The sequence below is a fragment of the Daldinia decipiens genome (assembly GCF_022478715.1).
Source record: "Daldinia decipiens strain CBS 113046 unplaced genomic scaffold F4813scaffold_19, whole genome shotgun sequence".
In the NCBI taxonomy this organism is placed as follows: Eukaryota; Fungi; Ascomycota; class Sordariomycetes; order Xylariales; family Hypoxylaceae; genus Daldinia; species Daldinia decipiens.
Window position 1 is genome coordinate 194902 of NW_026054562.1, and position 19823 is coordinate 214724.

At 46.9% G+C, this 19823-nt stretch overlaps 4 protein-coding genes across 4 annotated transcripts; 2 read left to right on the forward strand and 2 right to left on the reverse strand.

The window, feature by feature from the left end:
- Nucleotides 1–3552: 3552 nt before the first annotated feature.
- Nucleotides 3553–5708, forward strand: F4813DRAFT_89339 (uncharacterized protein). Its single transcript, XM_049249012.1, has 4 exons — nt 3553–4428; nt 4481–4618; nt 4678–5009; nt 5064–5708. Exons 1-4 carry the CDS (start codon nt 4101–4103, stop codon nt 5076–5078), a joined length of 813 nt encoding a protein of 270 aa, XP_049099014.1. The 5' UTR covers nt 3553–4100; the 3' UTR covers nt 5079–5708.
- A 772-nt stretch (nt 5709–6480) lies between these two features.
- Nucleotides 6481–9156, forward strand: F4813DRAFT_89558 (uncharacterized protein). The gene is made up of 2 exons (XM_049249013.1): nt 6481–6693; nt 6750–9156. Exons 1-2 carry the CDS (start codon nt 6638–6640, stop codon nt 8890–8892), a joined length of 2199 nt encoding a protein of 732 aa, XP_049099015.1. The 5' UTR covers nt 6481–6637; the 3' UTR covers nt 8893–9156.
- An 828-nt stretch (nt 9157–9984) lies between these two features.
- Nucleotides 9985–15259, reverse strand: F4813DRAFT_396578 (uncharacterized protein; the record flags this gene model as incomplete). Its single annotated transcript, XM_049247842.1, has 4 exons — nt 9985–12911; nt 12967–13987; nt 14048–14224; nt 14285–15259. 4 exons carry the CDS (start codon nt 15257–15259, stop codon nt 10306–10308), a joined length of 4779 nt encoding a protein of 1592 aa, XP_049099016.1. The 3' UTR covers nt 9985–10305.
- Nucleotides 15260–17971: 2712 nt separating this feature from the next.
- F4813DRAFT_89648 (SMAD/FHA domain-containing protein) lies at nt 17972–19823 on the reverse strand. Its single transcript, XM_049249014.1, has 2 exons — nt 18211–19823; nt 17972–18145 (listed from the first exon to the last, which is right to left on the reverse strand). The coding sequence occupies exon 1, from the start codon at nt 19242–19244 to the stop codon at nt 18327–18329; it is 918 nt and encodes a 305-aa protein (XP_049099017.1). The 5' UTR covers nt 19245–19823; the 3' UTR covers nt 17972–18145; nt 18211–18326.

Sequence of the window (19823 nt, forward strand, 5' to 3'; positions counted from 1 at the left end):
TAGTAGATAAGAAATGGCGAGTTGTTTTCAATGTTTAAGCTGCTAAGTTTACTGCACTTGTGCTTACTGATAAAATCTTTATTTAGTTAAATTAACTGTTTATATCAAACTGTTTGTAATCTCGCCTAGTTATACGATTCATGTGATTGTAACTTGTACATACTTCTGAATACATAACTAGTTGATTGGTTAAACTTATAATCATTAACTGGACACATGAACATGAAATGACTACCTCTTCATATCTTAGTTCAATGTTACATAAACGGTTACAATTTTATTCTCATGTTGGATATGGTAAGTAATTGTACATTACCAGCTATTAGTTGCGCACTACATATTTGACCCACACTCCTCATGGCTCTTAATGATATAATGACTACAATTGGGATTCATTAAGAACTTCTTATCATTGGTTACTAACCCTATAACTATTGTTTTTTTTTTTTTTTTTTTTTTTTTGAAATATTTAAAGTCCGAGATATACAATGGGGTAAGTGACGAAATAGGGGCTAGCGCTTGTTTTTGCCTGTATCCTTTTTATAAATATTTTTGGACAATGATATAAGCCCAGGGCGTGAATGTACGATTGGCGCGCCACGATAAGACTTAGGACTTACGACCGACTCACGAATTTTATGTGAAAATGGTAGATCTTGGCGTAAAGTGAAGAAACCACTGGAAATTTGCACGAAATATAAGATGATTTAGGTGCACTGGCAGAAAACACTCCGGGATTAGATGGGGTATGGAATTGGCCAGCTAACAAGAGAATGGATTCATCATATATCGTTCGTTTGACGTTGTGTTATGTCGGCTAGTTCAGATGCTTGCTTTACACGCGATTAGGTAGATTCAGATCATTCCCTTGAGATTTGGGTCCAGTGCTCCTGCGGCTGCGGCATAGGAAAATCCCCGCGTTTAAAAGGATTAAATTGGTGGCCGTCCTATTTTAGGATCCGAGTTATTCTGAATGTAGAAGCTCTGGAGTTGGACACGCTAAATTTGGTTATAAATTTGGTTATATGGCGAAAAAGGAGGATGCTGTTGTGAAACGACCTTTTCGGTTTCTATTGTTGTTTCTATTGTTGTTTAAGAGGTAGACTCGTCAATATAGGTAACGTAACCTAGTCACGAAGATGGAAGCTCAGTTTAGGATGGATGGTCGATTGAACGAAGGAATAGGTAGTCAGTGGTTGTTGGTGAATAGGTTCGAATGTATCCAAATTCTAGGATCCAACCTACATGTACCTAGGTTAAAATATTTAATATTTTCAAAACATGGAGAATGTTGCGCAAATGCAAATGCTCAGCCTCACTCGTGCATTATGCAAGTCATAGGGCCGAAATCTGGACTCTGGACGAGGAAATTCTTTTTTATCGGGTTGACAATAACGAGCTTTGACGAATCTGTGTATATGTGGATAGGTATAAAATATGAAATCTCTTTCTTTCGTATCTCTTGTTGGAATTGCATGGATAAGCAATTAGTTTTCAGTCAGTACGAAGTGCCGAGAGTGATGAGTTGGTCGGATAGCTTGGCTGTGGAAGCATTCGAAATAATTTGTTCTTCTTGTGCTGCCAGGCTGCCAGGCTGCCTGGTTACTCTTTAATGGTTTGACCGTCTGTTGCCGTGTGTTTCTTGTTTCGGGGTTGGCTTGGCAAATTCGCTACTTTACCTTGCTTGGCTGCTTGGCTCTCGTGTCTTGCCATCTTCCTATGCAGCGTGCATAAAAAGGTTACGTCGCAATGTCAATCTGTAGATCAAGACTTAACAAAGTAGCATTAATACCGTAGAGTCGAAATAAATGAAGTAAATGTACTCGTAGTTAATTCAAGGTCGAGACTGATTATTGGATTGGGAGAATTGAAGTGACGACAATGCACGCGATACTGGATCTTATTAGGAGGTAATCCGTAATCTGTAATCCGTAATCCAAAGTAATGAGTTAAGTAATGGGTGGCGAAGGCTTATCGGGAAGTTACTATGTGGAAGTTACTATGTATGTGGAAGCAAACACCTTGGGCTGGGTTTGTAACACCTTACTGTAGCAACTATTAACTATTGATGCTATGCACTTCATATACCGATGCGATGCATATCATGTACGTGCGTAATTGAGTTTCACAACGTGTAGCGCCACATACACTACCTAACCTATAATACACAATTAAGCGAACGAAGTACATAGGGTAAGCATCAGGAACAGTAATTTGTCTTGGAATATCCGCGCACTTTCCATAAATCCATAAACCAGCTTAAAGCTTATGAACGCATAAAGCCGACCATAAGTGCAAGACGGTGCGTGTATGGATAATTCATAAGCCCATAAAAGGCATAGTCTTCTCCTTTTCTATCATTATGCAGACCAATAAAACAAAACATGTGGGGAAATACGTAGGTACATAGTACAAAAACGTTCCCGGGAAAGTTTCAGGGGTTAAGTGACAACTCAAGTACTAAAGTAGCTGAAGTACATACTACAGCTGAGTGGCTTGACACTACTGCAAGGGGTCTGGAGAAGCCCAATGGGAAAAGCGGATAAGTAGGGGGAAATAGTTGGTCAATTCGTCAATTGATTAGCCAGACAGGCAAATAAAAAGACGAAACTCTAAGGTGATAATAGAAAAAGGTTTAAAGGAAAAACGGTTGGAAAATAAAAAGGTATTTACAGGATTGGGCACATAAGAAGAAGGGATTAAATTGAAGATAATTGTGTAACTTGGAGCACGTAAGCGACGGATAAAAAATAGGGCACTGTGCAAGCATAGCTACTAAGCACGGTGCTGCAGCGTATTTACATACTTGGACAAATTTCCTCTTCTACCACCCCCCTTGTCCGATGTAATTTCCCATCCTCTCGCTTCACATTCTCCTTCTAGTAAAGAGCGCAAGGAGCCTGCCGCCTATCCAGCTATCCAAGTTTTGTTCCACTGTACATACATAACCCACCACCCACCGAGAGCTGCTGGCCGCGCCTGCCAGCTTTTTCTCAAGACCGCGCGATTGCTACCACACCTGGCTACACTGCATGCGACCACTAATGCAACCACTAACCAGTCACCAGCCAGTCAAAGCTGCCAGTCCCCCCAAGTGCAAGTACTATAATCAGGTACGTACATGTACATATTCTAAAATACATTAACCGTAGGTACATAACGTATGTACCCTTAGTAAAGTGGGTTCTGTTCCTGTGTGACTGGGGTCTATCCCGTTCTGGGTTCTTAGCCTCTGTTTCTCACAAACTCACCTCTGCATCCTCGTGTCTTTCTCCCTCTCCCTCTCTCCCTTTCCGACCCTACACCCCGACCTGCCTCTCCAAAGCAAAACAACCCCCATTCCCACACTCCCTAAGTTACTCAGGCCAGTCAGTCAGTCCACTCGTTTCCTCGTCCGATCTCGACGTGTCTCTCATTTCTCATCTTCTGAATTCGTCGTTTTTGTTCCCTTTCCTCACCTTTACACCGCACCTTCATAGGTCCTTTTCGCCAGGTCATCGTGACATTGACCTCTTCAACCAACACAGAAAAGAGGGTGAGTAGAACTGCCACGCGACACTTCCCTTCGCCTTTCTCGATTCTATCACGTTGCCGAATACACCTCCGTTATCCCGAGAACAGATACTTTGTTCCCTATCATTCAACATTTCACTGAACTTCCTAAGGACTTGCTAAAGGAGATTGAGGCGCTACTTAATAAATAAGGGATTCTAACAAAAGCTATTGATTTAGTCGGCTATTGTTTTATACGTTCTTTTCACCTGTTCAATTGGTTTTGCTACCGCCGAAAGACCACAAAGAACAACGTACAAATCAATTGCAACCCGACGTCACTGCCACGAATACTGTAATCAAAAGATTCGCTATCTCCATCTACATGATCTGGACGACTTCGTTGCCATCCAGGCTTGTATACAAGTATTAACCGACGAAGATCGAGATACAGTACGAAATACGACAAGGACATTATCGGCTCCCCCCCCTCCCTAGAGGAGATTGAATCCAACCTACATTAGATTTTCATCCTCTCCAGTCGTTGATCGGGTTGAGAGAATTAAGATTTTGGCAACTTAACATCGTCGTTAATAATTTTCGACATCATGTCACTTCGTCAAATTGCCGTCGCGGCTATTATGGCCCTAGGTCCTCTTGCCGATGCGAAGAACTTACAGTCGCCGGCAACATCCCCGATACCAGGGACAGATACCGTCCACGGATGTTATAAATCCTTGGGAACGTTGCAGCACGAGCAAACGATCGCATTCAACACGCAGGGTGCATGTAACAACCTATGCCGCCAGAAGGGTAACCTCGTTGCTGCTACCAATACGGAAGAGTGTTACTGCGGCGACGAATATCCTAACTCGGGCGACCTAGTTGATGATTCTCAATGTACAGAGCCATGTCCCGGGTTCGATTCGCAAGCATGTATGTGCTATTAATGATCTTGCAATTAAGTATGGTACTAATTTGTCGATAGGCGGTGGTCTTGACACTTACACGGTTTACAATACTGGAAAGAAGGTATCAGTTGGTGAGGCACCGGCCTCCAGTTCTTCCAGTTCAACTCCATCGAAGACTAGTACAAGCGCTTCAGACGCTCCAGCCACCACTTCTGGTATGTGTCTATTCACCATTCCTCGTCGGATCATGAACTTGTGCTAATTTGTGTTATAGATGCTACCGAGACCGTAACGGCCTCTAGTGAGCCCGAGTCGGGCTCCGGAACCAATGTAGCCGGTATTGCAGCTGGTGTTGTGGTTGGTGTTGTTGCGATAACTGCTTTTGGCGGTGCAGTTTTCTTCTGGTTGCGGCGAAAGAGAAACGCCGAGATTGAAGAAGAACACCGACGGAATGCTGCTATCAATACGTTCATTAGTGGCGGAAAGCCTCCCAGTAGCAGCGGCGGTGTTTCGATGACCGACTCTCGTCTCGACCCTGTTATGAACAGACGAATGAGCGACGGTAGCATCGCCGACAACCAAGATTACTCGCGAAGAATTCTAAGGGTATGAGCTTTTGTCGGCTCTAAAGTAGTAACGCGGGCTAACTTATTTTTCCAGGTTACCAATGCTTGAACCCATCGCAGATATCACGATGAACGACTTCCGCTTGTAACACTTTTTATTCACATCGGCATCAACGGCGTTTCATGGTGGCCATTCGTCATTGGATGATCGATCAGACTAGACGATCCCTGGCGTTATTTGTATTGAGGTGTAAGGAATAACATATTGGGTGGTTACAATATAGGGCGATACTCCTCGGCCTTGCTACTACCGACGAAAATTTCCTACGCCGTCCTCTCCTTTTTCTTTTGCACGTTGTTGACTGGCCGTGTCACAATTTGCAGTTTGACATTAACTTCGGAATTTCTCGCGAGATCTATTAGGGCCCAGGCCCAGGCCCAGGCCCAAAGGGAAGATAGGCTGCATTCGTCATAGGGCGATATGCATTTTGGGTGCTGTGCTACGCGAGATAGTTAATTAAAAAAATGAAGCCGGAGGTCTAGCGGCGGCCCAGGGGAATTTTGAGCGGATGTGACCGCCCTGTGCGCGAAGCGTTTTGATAGAGGATTAAGCATTAGTGATCATTGAGAGGACTTTGCTGTATATTATTCAGATAGTCCAAATGACTATGCATTTGCTCGTGGACTTTGGTATATACGCGTGTATTGTAGTTCTGTTTGTATATGTTACTTTGTAAGTTTTTCTAATGAGTTTTTCTAATGACGTTTATTAAGATTGGTTATAGGATCTCGTGAAACACTGTTTGGTATATAATTAACTTAGGGGTTGTGGATGTCATGCTATTAGTAGTATTACGTCGAATCCGGGGTGGTGGTCAACATTAGTTTTTACCTAAACTCCATACCTATACCCCATGTTTGGTCAGTCACACGTAACTGCTATCAGCAGTTTAAGTCAGATGGGTTTTCGGCGATCTATCCGCTGGGTATGTTTGAGAGGCAGCCGGCTGGCAATGTCGATCAACTTGGCTAAGCGCGAATGATGCTGGTGATCGTCAATTCTGAAACCGGGCGAATGAATATCTGAGAGGGGGTCGTCTTTTCGGTTATTGCTTCATGGTATTCTTCGTGTCGGCAGAATGGCAGAATAATTATGTATTTAGTTAGGTATCTCAATGTGACTTTGTTTATGTCATGTTTGTAAGTGATGTAATGTACCTAGGTAGGTAAGTGTTACATAATGTTGCTTAGGTCATTCCATAGGTATTGGTACCTAATTGATGTTAGGTACGGTACCCAAGTACATTGTCTGTATGGAACAGGTAGGTACATGAAGCTTAGTCAGTACAGCTAAAAGTCACGTGGTCCCGGGTTTTTCGAGCTGTCCATAGCTTCGTCGCGTTAGTCAATTTATCCAAATCGCGACTTCAATTCCAACAACCGCAATCGTCCTGACAACATCTGCTTGTCTACATACCTTAGGTACCTAGTTTCCGACATCACGTCTTATTCTTAATTTAATTAATCAAAGATCCCTTATGACGTGATGAAACTCTAGGTGGGTATCAACCTGGGCCTACTGAAATATCCGGTTCCCTGTTGTCCTGCCTCTCAACAAACTTGAACTCTTTGGAAATAACTACCTTTGAAGCTCTGTTCGCCATTATCATGGCCCCGACCACAGTGCCTCGTGTCCGCCGGACTGCGCAGAACACTCAGTATACGTACATCTCCCCAATAAGGCCCACATCCCTTTCTCTATCTAACTTTGGCTTCTTAGGTATACCCTTACCCGTCGCATCCATGCTGTTCAGACCTACCCTGTTCTCTCGCCCCAGGGCGCGACCATCTTAATTTATGGCCACGAGAGTGGAATCACAATAATATGGCGTGGAGGACGGCGATTTAAACCCCAAGTGTCTAAAGAAGCTGAGCGTGGCCCTACAACTAAGCAGAATGGCAAACCCCCTGCAGATGCCGTTATGATCATTGATTCTGACGAGGAAGATACTGCGCCCCCCGGGAAGGGAGGATCGTTCGTTGATACGCCGCAGTTCGAAGAATCGCTCGATGAAGACGCGCCATACCCCGAAATTATTCAAACCCTTGACCTAGAATTCGGCACTGCCGTCTTTCATCTTGCGGCATTGCCCTTAACACCTTGCATAGCAGAAGATGCTGCATGGGGAGGTACGGATATCTTAAAGGATAGGATGGTGTTCGCTTCCTCGTGTGCGACTCGCGAGGTCTTCCTCGTTACCTTGCCCCTTGTTCCACCATCTCCCCTAAGCAAAGCCCGAGCCGAGCTACAAGAGACTCTCCTAGCCGGAAAGGCTGGCAATGGCAAATGGGGTGAGACGATGACACTGCTAGCCGGTCAAATAAAAGGCAGCGATTCCTTGGCGATGACGCTCATTAGACCGAAGACCGTATCGGAACGTAGCAAGTCGAGCGAACGGTCGCGTTCAGAGTCTAGTGCGCTACCTCGCGTCGTAGTAGCCGCCCACTCCCCCGAGGCTTCTGGCGCCCTACGACTATGGGACGTGCCCCTTGAGGATTCATATAAAACAGGTCGACGGGTCGAGCCGTTCCAAACTGAATTTCTACCTAAACCCCTTGTTTCTATCTCCTTCAACCCTACTCACTCAACCCAACTTCTATGTAATGCGTCGCCTGAAGCCGTTAGGATATACGACTATGCGCTTGCCTCGATGCCCCCTGACGATCTATCCGAGGGACCATTCCCTTCGCAAGGCTCTTGGCTCATTTCGTTCTATCCACCCTTTGCCCGACCCTCTTCGTCGCGGAAACCGATACTTGCGGCTTCGTGGATTGCCCATGGTCGTGCTATTCTCGTTCTTCTTGCGGATGGCCAATGGGGCATTTGGGATATCGATGGTGTTTCCCCTCAAGGACCTGCTTTGTTTGGCAAGCCCGGTTCTGGTATTCGCGGTGATGCATTGACAGAATTCAACGTCTCTGGATATGTCGAAGGCACAAGCCCTCTACGAAACCCTGCCTCCCAACGGGGCTCGAGCGGTAGTTCTGATTTCGTACCTATGACTCCTCATTCTAGACGTGATGCCCTCACAACTTCCCATGGACCTGAACGTTTTGCACCAGTTAGGGGAGGCATTACGGTGACACCGCTACCAGCCAGTACAACTACGACAGCTGACGAGAGCGTTGCCTTGTGGATCGGAGGTGCTGAACACATTTTCGTCATACCCGGTGTTCTTAAGTTCTGGGATGCACAAATTCGCAAGGGTGCTGGTGGTGGCGTCAACCTCTTTAGTGGAGCGCAACCAACCCGTATGGTACGATTAAACGATTTGAGCGTTGGACTAATGGGCGAACGCTGCACCGGTGTTGGTGCCATCGTCCGCTTTGTCGAGAATGGCGGCGCAAGCCTATCTGGAAACGAAGGCTTACCCGTCGAATTATTAGTATGTGGCGAGGGAAGACTTGTGATTGTTAGGGAGAGCGAGACGGTTGTCGGCACTAAGATTGGCGGAGTCATCGGTCGTCGGAAGAGACCAAGCGATCGCGTAAAGGAGAACAGCGCCATCGTTGTCTATCCTCGCCCACAACAGCCGGGTAGTGTTACCTACAACCTCTCCGTCGGTCCTAGAAGGAAGCTCTCGAAACTTGGGATGGAGGGTCTATTTGGTGAATCGCCTTCGAACGATACTACTGCGCAAGCCCAAACGGAACAAAGGTCTTTACAATTGCCAACAAGGCCAAGAGGTGGATTCGCCTTCGCAGACAGCTTGAATGCTGCAGCCGACGTCGAGCAACAGGAAACGGAAGCCGAAAGAGATGTCGAGGTGGAAATGCTGGATATAATGGAAATCGACCGCGAATTGGATGCTCTTGATAACGGACGAGGCCGAGGCCGTAAGAAGGTTATCTTTGACTCATAAGTCCAAACATTCCATATCGACTAACGCGTCCTACACCGGTACTACTAAAAGGGGGTTGGATTTAGATATGATGTGCGATACCCCCCGCTGACGCCCGGGAGTTTGTTTACCGGGAGGTTAGGAATGTCATTCTTCATGGAAGGTAGTAAATCAGGAGCATTACTCAAGGTCCCCATTCTGTCATCATATTTGATCTATGAGAAGTTCGCTAAACGTGATCTAGATTTTGACAGTCCCTCGTCTTTGTCATCTTTTTTTGTTTTGTCTATTATTCTATTACGTTGCCACTAGTTCTGTCTTGACATTACCCCGTATTTTTTATTTTCATTCATTAAACCCCTTTTCTTTTCCGCGCGGCAAGGTGGAGCACAAGGCGAGAACCTTCCTTGAAGCTCTGTAATCCATGCGGTACATTGAACGGGACACTCTGCCCCAGTGTCCCAAGCGCCATTATCTTTTTACACATGGCGCGCGCCGACGGTTCCAGGAGGGAACATTTGGGAGGGGGCTCGGGTTGGTTCGGATTTCTATGCGAATTGACCGTTTGCCCTCCCGCCCTTAGACGGCCCTGCTATCTGTTCTACGCGATGCGCGAAAACGGGGGGCTGAGATGAGGGTGGGAGACGGGATCGTCGGTACATATTATATCTTATATTATATCTTATACGTGGGCTATCTTTGCGAGTGGGGATGATTGAGGATTTCGGATTTCTCTTGACCACCTTATGGCTGTTATAAGTATTGCCGCTGTATAGGCACCTATTTGTCATCAAGTGGTGGCCTACGTGACTGTATGCTCTGACAATTTGGATCCGCTACTGACAGTACCTGTTCGGATCAACTACCTGTTATCGTTTCTGTGAAATGAGTTCAAGTTTGAGTAGCGTGAGATGAATTGCAGATGGTGGTACCATAGACTTCATATCGGTATATCCCATCTACGAACCAGTATTATGTTGCGTTACTACATACAGTTGATCTCACAAATTCCCTCGTCACCCGCACGGTTTGTTCATATTGCATTCTACATGGGACACCGTATATTTCCCCCATGCTCAACACTTAGCTATCTAATATAACAGCCTATATCGTACACACCTCCCAACATCTAGAAAGCTAAGCAAATAAATAGCTATTCTCCCCAAAGCTCCAATCTGGTATCAATCTTTCCGCTCCTTCTAACTCTCCCCTCCCGATGCTCGCCCACTATAATGCTGTATAAGAAAAATCCTAGATATGCAATTTGTCTCGACTTTTTTTAGTTTCTTTTTCCAAGCCAAATATGCACGACGTACCCATGCTTATGCAAATGTCTGTCTATGTACAGTCTAGTTCCGGTGGTAAGCGAACGTAGCCAATATCCCTTGCTCCTAACTTGATACGGTATATACAGAGCTGCTAGCTCTCGAGAAATCACGGCGATTGTCTTTGCTGTTGCAGGATCCCCAGCCCGACGTTGGAAGTAGTGGCTGTTTCCTTCAAGTTTCCTTTCCTACCTCTTCTACTCAGCCTATGAGGGCTGAACCTGGACAATGTTCGGGAAGGGCTTGGGTATATGGACGGGCTATTGCCGTTGCCACTACCGGCCTTAGCCCTAGCGCTGCTCGTTACAGGAGCAGACGACGTCTCTCCCTCCTGTTGTGGTGACCCAAACTCCACAACTCTACCGTCTACCAGTCGAATCCCACCTGAACCAGACCGCGACATTGGCTCAGCATCCTTAGGCGAGTCTGGATCCGGGCTTAGACTTATTCTGGAGATCCTAGTTAAACTACTTAGTCGGCCACTTGCCGACCTATGACGACGGCTATCACTTCCCCTTCTCTTCGGCTTGAATCGTGAAAGCAAACTCGGAGAATTCGAGGAATGAGACAATCCTCCCGACGCGGTGCGTTTACGACCTCGAGCCGATTCGCTGTAGAGAGAGTAGCTAGTAATCACGGGTTCGAGCTCGAGCCCGTCTAGTCGCGGGCTGGGCTCTGTCTCTACTACGCTTGGGCGGCGCGAGCGAGGCCTCTGCATCACTTGAGATTCCAGCGATGAGCTATGCGCTAATGGAGATGTGGTATGATTTAGGGAATTACTCGAGCCGTGGCTGTGGCTTGACTGGTGGCTCGTATCGCGCGACATAGGCTGACTAGAATATCCTTGCGGGTGCAAATTGGGGGACATGGCCGACGCCACCCATGGTGGTGGATGCTCCGATACGGGGAAACCCTCCGGTGGATTGTGCACCGTATGAGGATACGGTAGGCTTGGAGGGGTTCGGATTGAAGGGAACGACTGAGATAATGGTGGATACTCATTATCTTCAACGATAGAACGTTGGGGGAGTCGAGTAGAAGAGCCCCATTGACGAAGATTAGGAGCAGGTGGAGAGCGTAGGCTGCTGCTAGAGTTGACTTCGATTGGAATTGGTGGCGGGGAAAAGGGGCCTGTAGGATGGGACGGGCTGGATCGTGCAGACCTTGATAAACCCACCGAGGATGGCCTTGAAGCTCGCAAGGAGGGAGAATATGAAGGTGGCGTCGAGGGAGGTCTTGAGGGCGGTCGCGAAGATGGTTTCGGCACGCGGGTCGTCTTGTCACCTTCTGGTAACGAAGTTGTCTGTGTGACCGGAGGGCTTGGCACTGGAGGTGATGTGATAGTGAGTGGCGTTGCGGCTAAAGGACTGGAGATCTTGACCGGAGCGAGTCCGTCCAGTGATACAGAACGATCATTCTCTCTGCGTTTCAGGATCGAGGTGGCGGCATTATTTGGCGACGGAGCTGGGCTCGAGAACGTTACGGATACGGGATAATCATCATCGACTGCGGTCTCGGCTTTGGCATCGGCGTATGATGGCTTCCCAGCTATCAGCCTTGGACGTGCGACTGAAGTTATATCACTAACTGATTCAATGTTGTCTTCGGTGCTTCTCTGTTGCGAAGAAGGCGATCCCTTATTAATGCGATCAAGAGTTAATTGCGCTTTGGTGGCATCCGACGAAATGCTATCTGTGGAGGAGCGTGGTCTAGATATCTGCTGAAGTGTTGTTGCGTTTATTATGCCTTTCGCTGTCTCACGGCTGATGCTGACACGTGGATCACTTAGTATCTGAGAAGCAGCTCTCCAAGAGCCAGCGTGGTCACGATAACGCCGCTCAGCGTGCCTTTTGATGGTTCGATGATGAGGACCAAAGACCCTACGTGTAACTTCATCATCGTCCGGCATAGACATCGACTCAAAAACCTCCGTTGGCGCTGGCTGTGGCGTTACTGTTCTTGAATAGTCTACATCGTCGTATATCGCGCCATGTGGGTAATTGACATGCCAATGGTAAGGGTTATAGTCGGTGGCGCTGTATATCGCTGGTGATTCCAATGGCGATAACGGCGAGGTCTCATCATATAAGATGTAAGGCTCGACTATGCTATTGTTGCTTGGAGGTGTTAACGTGTCTTCCTCAGATAAGCTGTTGGTCCGCTCAAATACAGAGACGACTATTGGTTCGGAACCCTGACTAGAAGCATCTGTGATCCTTTTAGTGAGCTCATCGATTCTCTTGTCGATGGTGCCTAAACGCGATTCGACAAATTCCCGGCACTGCGCGAGATCGGGATGCCTTTTTTCAAATCGACTGATGTGAGCTAGTAATCGCTCGCCGTGGATGCGAAGCCTTCGGAAGTCTTCAGGCACTCCTGTCTGGGGGTCATCGGTAGCCCGGCGGTCGCTCACGTCGAACGCTTTACAGAAGATACATATTGCTCGTTCCAACCAGAACGGCGCTTGTTTCTCTTCTGCAAGCGCATCGATGAAAAATGCCTGAACGATTCCGTGAACTCTTAGTATATCGAGGCTGTCTTGGCCCATATCGACGCTGCGGGTACTATGCGAGCTAGCTGACGAGGCTTCAGTGTTCTCATTTCTTTCAACAAGAGCGAAGGCAATAAGTATCTTGAATGTGTTATTCAACGAAGACCTCCGAGTTTCGGGATCTGCGGTTTTAACCGGGGTTCTCTTGTCCAGCGCTTTTGCACCTGGAACGACAGTTAGTAGGGAACAACTTGACCTGGGAAAATCATGACTGCATACCTAGTACTATCATCTCGACAGGAATGTGCGTGCCGAAGAAAGATAATAGAGACATCAAGTTTAACGCAGCGGTAGCGCCTCTGTGCTCAAGCTGCTCACGGACCGCCCGGTACGCAAGGAGATTACCGACCTTCGGGCGACTTCGGAACGACCTTAGATACTTCGCAAGAGGCTCTCTAGTAGCCTTTAGCTGCAGTGCTGCGACGTGGATCATGAGAGGTAAACGGTCCATTAGTTCAACCAGCTCCTCGGCACGTCTTAAGTCATCCTGCGTATATGGCTGCCTTTTGCCCATCTCCTCGAAGAGTAGCTCCTGGGCTTCTTGCTTCGTCAGTGCGTCCAGCGCAATGACTTGAGGATTATCAAATTGGTAGTCTTCGCCCGTTGTTCGCTCTGTTGATGTGTAGATTATACCGGTATTTCTCGTGAAGGGAATATAATGTTGAAGGCCTACGAGGTCAAAGTGGATGCCATCTAAGATAAGTAGCCAGTTGTCATTAACGCTCAACCATGTGTGAACAGCCTTAACCATCTTGCCGGTATCAATGAGTCCACTCCTGTCTAGAAGACTCATCTCGTTCAATCCCACCGTCTTTGCTATGTCCCAGAAACCGTAGTCCAGTTCCTCGAGGGATTTTGCCCTGATCCAAAAGATACCACCGGGATAGTCGTATCTATGTTGGAAAACATACTGCCGTGCTAAATGGGTCTTACCACCACCAGGCATGCTTTGAATCAGAACGGACGAAGTACCGATTGATCTTCTCTTGCGATCCATTAGCATTTTATGGAGTAATCTCAATTCTTTGGCCCGACCCTTAAAATAAGTGTTAGGACGAAAGACTGTCGGCTTCACAAATAGGGGTTCTTGAGGGGGGTTATCATCAGATTTAGACTGTTGAGAAGGGAAATAATCTTCTTCCGATGGCTGATTGGGCGTCACTGGGCCGGTAATAAGCGGTCTAGGGTGGTGATCGATCTTCGAAAGGTCTGGGGTTGAAGGTAATATCTCATTTTGCTGCTGCGGAACTACAGAAATAAATAACAATCAGCTACGGCTTCTCGATCTTCGGTGTCTAACGCTTTCTCGTAAATAATGATCATCAACCTCCTCAATCTCGAAAGGAAGCTGAACATCTTCAAACAATGAGCTTCCCAAATACCGATCATGATACCGGTCTGAGCTACTTTCTAAAAAGGGTAGTGCTGGTAACCTACTGGATCCTTGACCAGCCTGCTGAAAACGCTGCGAGTCCAGCTAGTCGAGGTTAGATATGATTTCATTGTGATTAGTGTTTTGTTTCGGGAGGTAGCATACCCATGGCTTCATTCTCTCTTCTATTTCATGTTTGGCCCTTGCCAACTTCTCGTCCTCCTCTACTCTCCACCGCGTGGTGATGACGTCTGGCGCATCGGCAACCCAATCTCTAAGGGCAGTAGCTATAGTTCTATAGCCCGGTGCATTTTTGCTCTCGAATTTGCACATTCCCGAGTGAGTTGCCTCGATAGAGAAATACGTTACGCCCGGAAGTTGGGGACTAGCGGAATGAGCGTCAACTATTAGCATCCTAGTTCCCTTTAGATCCGACTTGTGATTCTCGTGTGCCATGAGAATTTTAAATCGTTGGTAGATATCAAGAAAATGAATATTGATATTTTGTAGGGTTTCATTATCCCTCTTCAGCGTCCTGAGAAGAACCGACTCCGACTGGAAGAAGGTCCTTGGGACTACGGCGTCCGACATTGCCTGTAACATCGTACCCCATACCGCTAAATCCGAGCCTGTATGCGGTGTACCAAGGAAGACGAGACCATACGTAGATACATATATCGATCTGTAGTCTTCATGCTGCGAAGATCTTAGGTCGTTCGAATATAAGAGCGCGCGCTTCACCAAGATTCCGCCCAAGCTGTGACACACCCAGATGATGGGATTCTGAGATGTTTGCTCATCCTTTCGATAGTGCGTGAGCGACGTTACTAGGGTTTGCGCATGCATGTAAATGAAGTTATCGCTTGGGTTTGACCCATGCTTCTTCGAGTATACATCGGCATTATATCCGTACACAAGGATATTCGCGCGGACATCCCTCAGAGAAGTCGGGAGCAAGTCGGTAGGCCAGAAGACATCATTCTTAGCCGTCCAAGTCTTTTGCGGATCACCGTTCAGGCCGTGGACGAGGACAATGTCGACCTTGGCGTCGGGATGGGTATACACTGCTGTCGTCTCGTAACGCGAGATTTGTTTATTGATCGAGCCCTGCGGGGAGTCTGGGATTAGCAAAACACTCATAATTGTAGATAGGAATGAAGCCGTCCGAGTCCTGAGGATTTGGTGTACTCCTAGAAGTCGTATTAGGAAGCATCGCCAAATACGAGCGATTACCATAATACCATAATATGACTCTGGAGTGAAGGATAACAGGTCTACGAAGAGCGGCTGGGACGATATACCAAGCCCCAGATGCGCCCAGGTACATTTCAAGCCGAGGGGTTTAAAAAGAGAGGAAAGGGGTTAAACATACCATGCTTGCTTGCAGGCAAGATGAGGACTCAAGCCAATATTATTACCTGTTTCGTGATGAGTGGGTGAGTGGGTGTATGTGTAAGATCCGTAACTGGAAGACGTGCTCCTCTACTTATAAAGGAGGGTCAGATTTCACTGCGATCAACGTCGCGCATGACATCAGTCGTCAATAATGACAGTACTGAGCACGGAATACAAGAAATCATTAGAGTCGGGGGATATATACGGTATACTTTGAAGAGTCATAGAGAAAGAGGCAGACGGGCAAGTATACTTCGGGACAGCCTGACCGGTGGCTACAAGACAATCCCCATACGGCCAAGTTTCTCTCCATGTGCTATTCCATGTACTATTCCATGTGCTATTAACACGACGTTGCCCTGCTTAAAGTCGACAAGGTCGGATGATTGAACAGTGCTAAGATTCGGTCGAGGCGGAATTTGAAAGTTGGTTGAACAGGTCACATCGTAGAGAGACACTAGGAAATAGAGGGTGTACAAAGTTGAAGGGAGGAAAAAAGAGGCAGCAGGATGTAGCAGGATGTAGCATCACGGGGCCTTGTTTCTAATGCCGTCAGCTGTTCGGTGTCTATGGAAAGTTGATGGGTGGTGTCCTCAGCCTGAGGCTCAGCAATATTTAGTTTTTAGTTTAGTCATATTCTACTATTTCCCCACACCACCTATACCTACTTTTAACTAGGTACCTGTTTCCTAGGTTAGGTAGGTAGGTAGGTAGGTTAGGTAGTTTCCTAAGTACATACATAGTTAAAAGTTAAGCGACCTTATCCTTGACCCAAGTTGCGACGAGTTGCCTTGTAAAGGTACCCGCAAATCCTATTTGCAAACGCTATAATAAGCTAGGTTAGAGCATGCAGTAAGACGGGTGGGCCGCATATACACAGGTAAGCAGGGGTCATTATCTGGGGGGGGGGGAAGCCACTGGCGGGGGGGCAATTGCAATTGGAGGGAGGCGGGATATGCACTAAGAAGGCGTTGTCGCAATTCGGCACTTCCATGTTTGTATGTAAGAATGGAGTAATGCGTACCTGCTTAAGTGGAATGCTTAGGTATGGACCGTAACTGGGAAAACCAATGTAAAATACCTAGGTACACGCATAAGCAAACGACCTAGGTTAGAGCCCTGTCAAATCTGATGCTAACCAGTTGACGTCAATTAGATCGTATTGATCCGTTGGCCGAGTCAACGAGATCCGAGACAACAGCCGGCGAAACTGTTGATTGGATGGATAAATCGCCTTCGTCACAGTCATGTTGGTAGAAGGATCCAACTTTGTTTGAATAATGGTTCCTCCTATCTGATGTTGCCTTGGCTGCTTGGGTATTAAAATACATGTGCGACAATCGACAACCAATAATCGTGCAGATGTCCCACCAGTACGGCGCTCGAACTAAAGCTTAAACTTTATTATAGACAGATGCTACATAATAAGCTTAGTGAATTTTACCCAACGGGCTAACGGGATCGTTAGCACTACATTATAGTTCTACTAGTTTTAATTCTAAACTCTCATCTGCATATTAAATCAAATATTGAAGCTCGGAGTATTAGTCAACTACCAAACTTGGCTATTAACTTACTATTTACACCATATTTACACCAAATATAGACATTTCACAAGAGCATCATCTCTACATTCGGAATTAGAGTGTTGTGTCTGGAAACAAAATTGATTACTTACCTCCTATGAATACCTCAGGGTTGTCTCGGGGTTGCATCACTCGCCCGAACAGTTTACTTGCACAAGAAAGGCATTTGGTTCAAAGTACATACATAGGTACGGCACGCTGCATGAGTGGCAGACGGCAGCTTGCCTTACGTCCCCTGGGTCGCCCTCCAGTAAGTATTCCAGTGTGCCTGGGCACTAGATCGCGATCACGAAATTAATTACGCGACTGGTAGGTTCCCAATATGACTTTTTGGTTGAAGTTCTATTCTTCTTTCACATGTAATACGACGAGTTTCACATGGGAAGTATCATGAGGTTGTATTATCTGGCGGTCTGGCCGCTACACGGGGATCGCTCCGCTGGATTCTTTATTATGGCTATTCTCCATCCTGTGGAACGTGGTTAGTTTCACTGGTGCTCGTATGCGGTTGTAATTCTACCAGCTACCATGTAAGGGGCTAGAGTCTATGTTGGGTAAGGAGGCGGTTAGAACAGGGCCAATCGATCATCATCACCATCATTAGTCCGTCACGGTCCCACCTGCCAGACACCCTCATGCTTTACCAGTTGGGGACACAGCCGATTCTTCGGCATAAGCTGTTGGTCCCTGAGTTCTGAGACATAATAGCACTTTTCGAAGTGAGGTATCACTATGAAATATCATTTCTATACCTCACAATATGCTATTCTAAGGCCGTCACCCGCATGATGAGACCGTCCCGTGATTGTTTAAAAATTTTCAACTTAAACAACCATCTCGTAAACTCGGTTAACGAATGATAAGACTGAGCAACTTCGACAGGGGCGGATTTGGTGTGTAACATCAATAAAGGGGTACTGCCTCACTAACCCATACCGACGATAGCCTCCTTGATCTTCTCCGAGAAAGTCAAGGCGACTCCGGATGGTTACATAAGCCCATTCTAGCATTCCTCCGAAGGCGGAGATATGATGGAAGAGAAAACCTACTAGATGTTTATTGCTTGATTTCTAAGCGCGGCTGCTCGAGGAAGATTCTGCGATTGCCTACATCATCGTGCGCCCCGGTCGAGGGACTTGGGCAACAGTTACACAGTGTAGCGTAACAACGATATACCACACTGAATTGGCACGCGAGGCTGTGCTCTTTGTTTGGATCCCTAAGGTTTAGTCCTTCGGAGCAAGCATTAGAACATACTCTCGTGTGCTCTGACCGAACTGGATCATATCCTTCTCTCTAAGTTCGAGATATCTGCTTTCGGGTACCTTCTTTCCGTTGAGCATGGTTCCATTGGCACTCTCCAGGTCGATTAAGTACGGCTTTACCTTGCCAACCTTGTCGCCGTACTCGTTGCGCTTTTCGATGTAGCGGAACTGTATGACAGCATGCTGTTTGCTGATACTCGGGTGCTCGGCAGGCAGGTCAACAACCGCCAACTCTCTACCAACTAACCAGCAGCTACGATTTCCGAGAGGGATTGTATCGACAATATCTTGGCCCTTGAAGACGAATAATTTCCACTGGTCCTTCGGAGAGGCCTTGCGGGCTTCGGGCGGTTCATGGTACTTGAGTACTATTTTGGAACCGTCTGTCTGAATGATGGAGTTTGAAGCAGCAGCCAATGCGCCTGTGTTCCCAAAGTTGGGCTTCTCCTTCGGTTTTGGTGGCTCCTCGCCTTGCGTAACAGCGAAAGAATCAGCCTGGGAAGGTAATGGACCGCTTCGCTTCACTATTTGTTTGGCACCTCTGTCTCGGCGATTGTAGTCGTTGTCCCGCGCCCGAGTGCGATGTGAGCCTTCATTATGCCTATCGTAATCGCGTGACCTTCGTCGCCTATTTTCGCCTCTACCGCGGTCACGGTCCGGAGAGGTCGATCTATGGCGAAGCGCATCATCGGGAGACCTGGAACGCCGGTGGCGTCTTGTATTTCTAGATCTATCACGAGACCTATGACTTCTTTGATTTTCGCGTCGGCGAGAATCGCTGTGGTGGCTAGTTCGGCTCTGCCTGTCGCGTTCGTAATCACCGTCGCCATCGCTTCGTGAGGCTCTTCGCTCGCCTAGGGGAGACTTGTCGTAACCCATATCGGAATGAATAGGTACCTAGGTAGGTAAGACGTAGGGCAATGGCTGGCTACTTAATCTGAGCTGAAAATGAATGAGGCGGACAAGTATAATTAAAGTTTTCGGTCATAGATTCGGAAATGCTTATGAGGCTGAAGTTTGCGCGCCTGAAGCTAACAGGGAGAAAGTTGACAGGGAGAAGGGAGAAAGCGACGTGAATCTTTTCTGCTTCAGAGGCCAATCACAGGTCCTTGATACTTGGGTACATGCAGTTATACAGATAGGTACTACCTACATACCTAACTATATACCTAATGTATATATGCATATAAAGTGTACACGAGTTACGTAAGTTCCTTTTCTTTACAATCCGTTTCTTGTCTTTGCAGCCTGCTGGTTTTATTTGCCTCTGTAAAAATGCTGAGATTGGCCTTCGTCATTAAAAATTACGCGTCACCTGTGGAAATCCACGAGTTAGCCTAAGTACCTACGTTAATATATTATGCTTGCGTGTTGCGTTGCAACAGGTTACTTTAGGTAGATAAATGTGTCATTAGGAGAATGCATCCCCAAAGCATAGCCACAATATAAGGTACCTAG